General features: G+C 39.9%; 1 protein-coding gene across 1 annotated transcript in view; it reads right to left on the minus strand.

The window, feature by feature from the left end:
* The window catches only part of LOC125485078 (vasoactive intestinal polypeptide receptor 2-like), a 31,042-nt gene that overhangs the window by 19,790 nt on the left and 1,135 nt on the right, over nucleotides 1-10,117 (minus strand). The window contains exon 2 of the mRNA XM_048606141.1: nucleotides 7,287-7,316. Coding sequence (XP_048462098.1) covers nucleotides 7,287-7,316 — 30 coding nt within the window. The remainder of the gene's footprint in view (nucleotides 1-7,286; nucleotides 7,317-10,117) is intronic.

The following is a 10,117-nucleotide window of genomic DNA, read 5'->3' on the forward strand; positions in this document are numbered from 1 at the left end:
GCTGCCCTTGTCCTTCTAGATGGGAGTGGTCATGGGATTGGAAGGTGCTGTCTAAGGATTTTTGGTGAATTTTTGCTGTGCAACTTTAATCATGTAGGGAGTCAAAATGATACAGTTTATAACTTGCAGGAAAACAGGCATTGATTTGCATGTGTTTAAATTCAATATCTTTTCATCAGGTATTTCAAAACGTTGGCTGAATGAGAACCAGAAAGAGGAAGAAAGAGAAAAGTTAAGGAGTTAACGTCAGACATTAAAAATAATACAAGTGAAGTTTCCTGACCATTTACAGAAAGGTATCATAATTTAGGCAAACTAGTTCCTGTAGATAATGAGCAGTGATCACCTGAATAAATTTCTGTATGGAATCATAGAATCCTTACTGTGCAGATAGAGGTCATTCGGCCCATCAGGTCTGCACCGGCCCTCTGAAGACCAGTGGCCCATCCCCATAACTCTGCATTTCCCCTGGATAATCCACCTGCACATCATTTTTCACTATGGGGCAATTTAGTATGGCCTATCCACCTAACCTGCACATCTTTGAACTATGGGAGGAAACCAGAGCATCTGACGGAAACTCATGCAGACACGGGGAGAATCTGCAAACACAACACAGACTGTCACCTGAGGTTTGAATTGAACCCAAGTTCCTGGTGCTGTGAGGCAGCAGTGCTAACCTGTACTGTGGAAGTTGTGAGAGTGAGAATCATGCTGATTGTTTACTCAAAATCTGCTTCCTTGCACCTGTTGTACTCTGAAGATGTTAATATTCTTGTTATATGGGCTCTGTCCATTCCACTGATATATAGTCTGTGGGTGTCTTCACAAACCAGCTTAGATCAGTGCCTCAGTGCTTGGTATTTTGTCTTGCCATCTGATCTTCAGAAGTTTCTGAAGGCAGTTTAAGTGAAAGTGGTTGAGCTTTTTCGTATGTTTTGCATGTGAACTGTAGAATATACATTCCTATTGCCCTGTAGACTCTCAGTTTGAGAAGTATACCTACTTCTCTGTGTTCCTGGATTGGCATTCAAAGTATGCCAATGGCTACATTTGGTTTAGGGCAATTCTTGAACATGTCTTGTCATTGATGTAGACAGCTCAAGCAAGTGTACTGCAGAGTCAGGCGGCTGTTATGTCCTTGTCATGGACTGAAAACCTTGGCTCGAGATGAGCCTTTCCTACAATGTCTGGTTCATTACTTCAGTTTCCTTTGGAATGATCATAAATCCTTTGCACTGGGCAATATGTCTATGTTGTGTGACATGTTTAGCTCTGAATTGATGGCTGGTGTATGTTCATATGGAAATTACAAAGTATGCCTTTGGAAAATTAGTCTTTGCCTGGTGTCATCTCAGTTTCAGCAGTCCCCTGTCCTAGTGATATTTAATTTTGGTGCCAGGATCACCTTAATAAAATCATGTTGGACCTTAATCTTCCACACTCCTGTGATAACCTTTCAATTCCTTGATTATCAAGACCCAATCTACCCCTGCTTTCAAAGTATTCAAGTACTCTGCTCTCATGACATTTTGAGAAAGAGAGATCCAAAGATTTAAACCGTCTATGAGAAAAAATTCTCCTTATCTTAAATGGGTGCCCCCTTATAATTAAACAGTGACTCCTTGTTCTGGATTCTTCCACATGAGGAACCATCCTTTACACAGCCATCCTGTTAAGACCCCTCAGGAATTTATATGTATTAATCAAGTTTCCTCTTACTCGTCTAAATTCCAGAGGATACAAGCCTTGCTGGTCTAATCCTTTATCTTAGGACAACCCACCCAGCTTTAATATTTATCTTGGAAATCTATTCTGAACTGTTTCCAATGCACTTACATTCTTCACTAAATAAGGAGCCTAATATTGTAAGCAATAATCCAGATGTAGGCTCACCAATGCCCTGTATAATTGAAGCATAACCTCCTTCTGCATGTTCAACTTCCCTCACAACAAACAGTAACATTCTATTAGCTTCCCTAATTATTTGCTGCACCTGCACATTAGCATTTTGGGATTCATGCACTTGGACATTCATATTTCAAAGCTCTACAATTTCTCATCATTTAGGGAATATATGTCTTTTTTTATTTTTCTGCCAAATGAACAATTTGATATATTCCCCCCTTATAGTCCATTTGTTGCATTCTTTCCCAGTCACTTAACCTATCAATACATTTTCATAACATGTCTTTTTTGCAAAATATTTTCCTGCACGTCTTTGTGTCATCAAAAATATTGCTATCGTACCTTTAGTTCCTTCATCCAAATAATTCTTAAAAATTGCAAAACATTGAGGACCTACCTCTAAACACTGTGGCACATAACTCATTACATCTTGCCAACCACAAAATGACCTACATATGAACATGATATTTCCTGTTAGCTAGCTAACCTTCTACCTGAGCCAATACGTTACCCATTCCACAATCAGCATTTATGTTGTTCAATAATCTCTGATGTAATACCTTATCAAATGCCATCTGGAAATCTAAGTACAGCATATCAACTGGTTTCCTTTTATCCATAGGACATGTTATCTTCTCAAAGAACTCCAGTAACTTGGTTAAACTTTTTTCTTCCATAAAACCATATTGATTCTGCCTGATCACCATGACTTTTCAAAGTTAATGTTTAGAGTCTGATATGACTCTTTCAGAACTCCAGAGCAGTTTCACTTTGTTTCTCACTCCACAGATATTACCAGGTTTGCTGAAGATCTCCAGCACTATCTCTTTTTATTTCTGAATATTTCCATCCACTGGACGTTGGATTTATTTGAGCTTTTGACTGAAGGTAATCTGCTTTCTGATTGAGCCAAGTGTATTGAAGAAAAGGTAAGATGAAGACCCCTTAAGCAGGGGGCCAATCAGCATTTAAAGGAGCAGGTGAGAGAAGGACCTGAGGTAGATAGTCAGCAACACCTAAAGGAGCAGGCGAGAGAAGGATATGTTAGCCATACAGGCAGAGGGTAATTGGAGAGAGCTTGCAGAAATCCCCCGAGTTACTCTCACTCATTACTGTGTTTTTTTTTCATTTTGGATATTGCTGAGGGCAATGGTTCATCAGAAGAATATAGTAAGATCTATGTTTATGGCAATGCAAGTGGCTCAGAAGCACAGATCAGAAAAAAGAGGGGAGAAGAGTGAAAGGGCATAGCAATAGCCATATGATTATAGGGAAACAGGCAGGTGTTTCCGTGGTCACAGAGATATTGTCTCCCTGGTGCCAGGGACATGGATGTCACAAAACAGCTGTAGGAAATTCATTTGGGGGAAGGTGAAGAGCAAGAAATTTGTGGTCTACATTGAAACCAATGACATAAGTAGAAAGAGGGATGGGGTCTTAAAAGTAGAATTCAGTGAGCTAGCCAATAGACTGAAAACCAGCACCTCTAGAAGCAGTATTCTCAGATTACAGAGGTTAGAGTCTGTTTTGGTGAATAAAGAAACAGCAACGGGCAGCAAACATTGATGAGATAACAAGATGTAGAGCTGGATGAACACAGCAGGCCAAGCAGCATCAGAGGAGCAGGAAACTTGACGTTTCGGGCCTAGACCCTTCTTCAGATTGATGAGAGTGGTTTACGGGCATTAAACACTGGTGGTGATAGAGAACGTGGTATAAGTCAGGAAATTAGAATCCTGGAATATTTTCCAATAGTTTACTGAAGCAATATGTAGAGAGACCAACTAAGGCACAGACTATTTAGATTTGCAATGCAATGACAAAGGGCTAATTCATAATCCTGTTGTAAAAGAATGTTTAGGAAATAGTAACCACAGTGTAATAGCGTTTTGCATTAGATTTGATAAAGATGTAGTTTCAGTTTAAAACAACACTCTTAAATCTAAATGAGGGCAATTATGAAGGTGTGAGGAAGAAGTTGTTTTGGACAAAATGTATTAAAAAGTTTGTGGTAAATAAGCAATGAGTAGTATTTAAAGAATTAAAGCTTGGTTGAGAAACCTAGAAAATAGGAGCAGGAGTTGGCCATTTAGTCCTTTGAACCTGCTCCACCATTCAATATGGTCAAGGAAGATCATTTAACTCAGTTTCCTGTTTTTGTTTTCTCCGTACTCCCTTTGATGCTTTTCACCCTAACTCCTTCCTGAAAACATTAAATGTTTTGGCTTCAGCTGCTTTTGGTGGCAGAGAATTCCTCAGGCTTACCACTCTCTGGGTGAAGAAATTTCTCTTCATGTCAGTCCTAAATAGCCTACCATGTATCCTTAGACTGGGACCCCTGGTTCTACACACCCAGTCTTCAGAATAGTTCTTCCCGCATTTATCCGGTCTAGTCCTTTTAGAATTTTATATACTTCTATGAAATTCTCTGTCATACTTCTAAACACCAGCTAATATAGTCCTAACAGATTCAGCCTCTCTTCATACATCGGTCCTGTCTTCCCAGGAATCAGTCTGGTAAACCTTCATTGCAAATTCAGAACATCCTTCTTCAAAAAAGGAGACCAAAACTGCACCCAGTACTCCAGGTATAGTCTTGCCATGGCCTTGTACAATTGCAGCAAGACATTCCTGGTCCTGAACTTGAATCCATTTGCTATGAGGCCAAAATACCATTCGCTATCTTTACCACCTGCTGCATCTGCACGGTTACTTTCAGCAACTGGTGTACACTGACACAGATGGTCAATTAGCTCAGTTCGCTGGAAAATTGGTTTGCAATGCCGAGTGACACCAACAGCATGGGCTGAATTCCTGCACAGCTAACATTATCATGAGGGATCCTCCTTCTCAACATCTCCCCTTGCCTGAGGCATGATAACCCTCAGATTAAACCACCACCAGTCATCTCTCTCTAATGAGCAAACAGCCCTATAGTCTGGTAAGACTATGGCAATTTTACCCTTTACAAGGACATCCAGGTCCCTTTGCATCTTGGCTTTTTCCAATCTATCACCATTCAGATAATCTGCCTTCCTGATTTTGCTACCAATGTTCACTTGTTCACTCAACTCATTACTTCTTTCTCTCTCCTCTGAGTTCATGGCCTCTTAACCTGCTTTACTCTCTCCATCCATGTAAACTTCCCAACTTGTTGCATAACCACTCCATGGTTCCTTGGAGGTTCTGCATACGCCGATCGGCATGCCAATACATTGACTTCCAGTCATAGAAGTTGATACTGCGCACGAACCTCAGATGTCTATGTGTCGGAAACAAGGAACATTAGAGAGAGTGCTGGTAGTTGTTGTCTATCAAACACCTGAAATTCCTTACCTGAATTACTGAAGCAGGGAGGAAAAACAATGGAGTGATGAGATCTCTCTATCTGAAAGGGGCTTGTTCAAAGTCAAAGTAACAAAAATGTAAGTTGCTGGAAAAGCTCAGCAGATCTGGCAGCATCTGTGAAGAAAAATCAGAGATAACATTTCGGGTCTGGTGACCCTCCTTAGAACAGTCAGAGTAATTCAATTGGTCAGAATGAGGTAGAGACAGGGTGACTATCTGGGAATTTGAGTCAAAGTGGGAATTCAACTGGTAAATATTTTGCAAGTTTCATCATAAAGTCAGATTCAGACCTAGCAATAGTAATCTTTAAGGAAGTTAAACAGGCTGCTGCCTGGTAGTGACAGTGATCAATTAAGTATCAGGAATTTCTTGACTGTCGCAGGAGGTTAAGAAAAACAAGTGACTCATCAGGGTCAACAAGGTGCAGGGCTGGATGAACACAGCAGGCCAACATCAGGGTCTTCTGTATAAGAATGGATTGTTCAAAGCACATGACCAGGGCAAGCCACTTGGTCAGAATAAGGAAGACTTTGTTGAAGTGAGACAGACAGAGTGAGTACTTTAACTAGGAATTTGGGTCAATCTAGGAATTCAGGGCAGTGGGGGGGATAGAGGCGCTTTGATTAAGATTTACAGTAAGAAATAAAGTCTCCAGAATGAGAGGTGAGCGGGAAAGGAAGAAAGGTGCCAATTGAGAGGTCTACCTGCACTGAGTCCAGAGGCGACATGATATCATGAGAGCAGGGAAAGCTGCTGATTGGTGAACAGGATTGATCAGTATTTTTAATCTTTAAACTGAAAGTTCGGTATTTGTGTTTCAGTTTCCGAACATTTTGTTTCTTTTTCTGAGAAATAGCTTTCTAGGCTTGTGTCTTCAGTTCATACTTATTCTAAAGGTAACAAATAGTTTTTAGCATTACAGGGTTACAGGTCAGCGGAGCCAAATGGAGTTTACATTCTGTGATGTATGTACAGTCATGGACATACCATATATCTCAGAAAAATACATCCGGACACTTAAATTGCGAGACATAGCAGTAATTATGAGCATTTGGAGGTTTTTAGAATACAAGAAGGGAGGACAAAAACTACTAAGGAAAGGGAAAATAGACTATGAATGCAATCTAGCAGAAAACATAAAAATGAACTGCAAAGGCTTCTATAAGTACATAAAAGGGAAAAGTTTGGCTTAAATGAATGTGGGTCCACTACAGGCAGAGTCAGGGAGAACTTGAAATGGACAATAGAGTAATGGCAGAGAAGCTAAATGATTTAAGTCTGTTTACACTGAGGAAGATAAAAGAAATCCCCAAAACTAGAAATCCAAGCGTCTATGGAGAATGAGGTGTTCAAGGAAATTAGCGTTCATAAGAAGATTGTACTGGAGAAATTAATGAGGCTAAAAAGTATTAAGTTCCTAGGACCTCGCAGTCTATGTCTCCGATTATCAAAGAAAGTGGCTATAAGGATAATCAATGCAATGTAAAATTTTGTAAAATGCTTTAGATTCCAGAATAATTCTTGCAGATTAGAGGTAGCAATTGTCATACCACTATTTAAGAAGGGAGATTGAAAACAAAATTATAGACATGTCAGCTTTACGCCAGTCTCATTAAGGGATAAGATATTAGACACTTGTGTGATAATGATTGATTGGGTAAGTCATCATAAATTTGAAAGGGAGAAATCGTGTTTGGATGAACTTGTTGGAGTTGTTTGAAAATGTTATGAACAAAATGATGAAGGAGATATGGTGTATGTGGATTTTCAGAAATGCTTTTGATAAAGTTAGTTTATTCAGCCAATGCAGACACAATGGTCTGAAGAATTCTCTTTCTGTGATATTAAGTTTCATGTTTCTATAGTTGAACCCACAACTTTTTGGCTCAGACAGAAGAGAACTGCCACTGAGTCAAAACTAACATGTTGGAAATTGGAGATGTAGCTAAGCATCTATAACATTTTATTTGTATTTCCAACCATGGAGTCTATATTGGGACTTTGATCGAGCAATCCAAATCCAACTGCTCTGTTTTCTTCTTACAGTGCTGTACCTTCCTCTGTTAATATTTATCTACTCTTCCCTTCAATTGTGTCATTACCTCTCATTCAGCTGGCACCCTGGTCAAGTAATTCCAATTCTTTGCATCAAGAAATGTCTCCTGGTTTCTTTACTTGCACTCTTAATGATAATTGATGATGTCTTGTTTGGCCTCTCTCACAGAAAAAAAAGATATTCTCCACTCATCCTATCAAAATGATAGCTGATTTTTAAAAGTCTTTATTAAACCTACTCTTGACCTTCTATGCTCTAATAAAAAATGTCTTGAGTATCTCAATGCTTCAGTTAGGTTGTGAACTTGTGTAACCACAAGAACTGCACATTCCTGCCATGGAACACTGTGGGATATGGACAGTCTAATGACGGACTCTTGCATAAGGTTGCCTCTGTTCTTTCATTTCTGTTGCACGCATTTGTAGGATGGTACAGTTCTGTTAGCTAATGGCAACCTGTATCCTTTCCTCTCTGCTACTCCAGTGAAAAGGTGTTGTTGCATAAGAGTAATGCAGGATTAATGTTAAAATTAATACCAATCTGATGATAGCAGGAACAGTGTGAAATTCTTGTACAATCTTAGAATGGCCATTTGAGGGTGACTTCATGCATGTGGTTAAAGTGATTCAATAGAATCGATATAACTATTTCCTCTGGTGGGGTAACCTTAAAATTAATCCTGGACCGTTTTGAAATAAAACTGGTACTCTTACTTTTTTCACACAAGGTTCAGTGTATGTCTGAAGTTCTCTGCCTCTAAGGCTCTGGATACTGGATTAATTATATTTTCAAGATTGAGATAGCCAGAGTTTTGTTAGACATGCTGGCGAGAAATATGAATCAACACCACTTGAATGGAGTTGAGTTAGAGGCCATGATATGGAGGTGCCAGTGTCGACTGGAGTGGACAAAGCCAGAAATCACATGACACCAGGTTATAGTCCGACAGGTTTATTTGAAATCACAGGCTTTCAGAGCATAGCCCCTTTGTCAGGTGAAGTGAGAGAGATAAGCACACGGATACATAATTTATAGGCAGAGAGATCAAGGGCAGAGAGACCAAAAGACCATACAAATAGTGTAAGTGGAGTGTCAAATAATAATAAGACTCTGGAATGTGATCAAAAGTCTTAGATGGTGTGAGTAAAGTGTCAAAAACTGAATAATTATTCGACATTCCACTCATACCATTTGTATGATCCTTTGATCTCTCTGCCCTTGATCTCTCTGCATATAAGTTATGTGTCTGCGTACTTCTCTCTAATATCACCTGATGAAGGAACAGCATTCAGAAAGCTTGTGATTTCACGTAAATTTGTTGGACTATAACCTGGTGTCATGTGACTTCTGAGCTAGAGGTCAGCCATTGAACCGACTGGAAAAGTGAAATAGGCTTGAGGGCTAAAGATTATATTCATATTCCTATGTTTTCTAATCAAAACATAGAACTAAGTTAAGGAATTGGCTAAGAGGAGAAGCAAAATGTTGAAATGAGCAAGAAACAGAAATTGCTTGAGAAACTTTGGGCGGCACGGTGGCACAGTGGTTAGCACTGCTGCCTCACAGCAACAGGGACCCGGGTTTGATTCCAGCCTTGGGCGACTGTCTGTGTGGAGTTTGCACATTCTCCCTGTGTCTGCGTGGGTTTCCTCCGGGTGGTCCGGTTTCCTCCCACAGTCCAAAGATGTGCAGGCTAGGTGGATTGTCCATGCTAAATTGCCCGTAGTGTTCAGGGAGGTGTAGATTAGGTGGGTTATAGGGGGACGGGTCTGGGTGGGATGCTCTGAGGTTCGGTGTGGACTTGTTGGGCCGAAGGCCCTGTTCCCACACTGTAGGGATTCTATGATAACTTAGTGGATTTGGCAGCATCTGTGGAGAGAAAACAGAGTTAATATTTCGAGTCCAGTGACCCTTCGTCAGAACTGTATCAGGGTTGACCTGGGAAGCTATGTCAAATGGAATGCTTCAGGCCTCTGTCCTTACTCTAATAAAAGCAAAAATACTGGAAATCTGAAATAAAAAAAACACTGAAGATTAAGACCAGGAGCAAAAGAAACTCAACAGGTCTGGCAGCATCTGTGGAGAGAGAAATAGTGTTAAAATTTCAAATCCAGTATGACTGGAACTGAAAAGAGATGGAAAATGACGTAGTGCCAATGCTGTATACAGATCTAGCACTTACATCTTCTTTACATATCTATCTCTCCTTTGCCTCTATTATCACAATCTTCGCTTTTTTCTCTGGGCATCTTCACAATCTGATCCATTTGCTCTTCCTTCCCCCGTGCCTACAACATTAGAACCACCATTTTCTACTGTTGCAGGTCAGGTGCTGTCTGAGTTGTGGGAGCAGTGAGGCGTATAGTAATACAATGACTGGGATTTGCATACCTTCAATAGAATAAAGCTGAATCCTGGTTTGAATCCTGCCATTGTAGATGATGGAATTTAAATGATTAAAAAAATCTAGAAGTAAAAATCTAACAATGACCATGAAACCATTGTCAGTGGTTGAAAATGCCCATTAGTTCATGAATGTTCTTTAGTAGAAGAAATCTGCTTCCTTATCTGATCTGGCTGTCATGTGACTCCAAACTCAGAGCAATGTGGTTTGCTCTTAACAGCTTTCTGAAATAACTTGCAAATCAGTAGCATTTAACCAATATAAAATCTCAAAAAAGGAATGAAATCCAACACCTGGAATCAACTTACGCAGTGGAAACAACGAGAACAAATTCAGAGTTGCTGGAAAAGCTCAGCAGGTCTGGCAGCATCTGTGAAGGAGAAAACAGAGTTAACGTTTCG

Source organism: Rhincodon typus, chromosome 2 (genome assembly GCF_021869965.1).
Source record: "Rhincodon typus isolate 14 chromosome 2, sRhiTyp1.1, whole genome shotgun sequence".
NCBI classification, from domain to species: Eukaryota; Metazoa; Chordata; class Chondrichthyes; order Orectolobiformes; family Rhincodontidae; genus Rhincodon; species Rhincodon typus.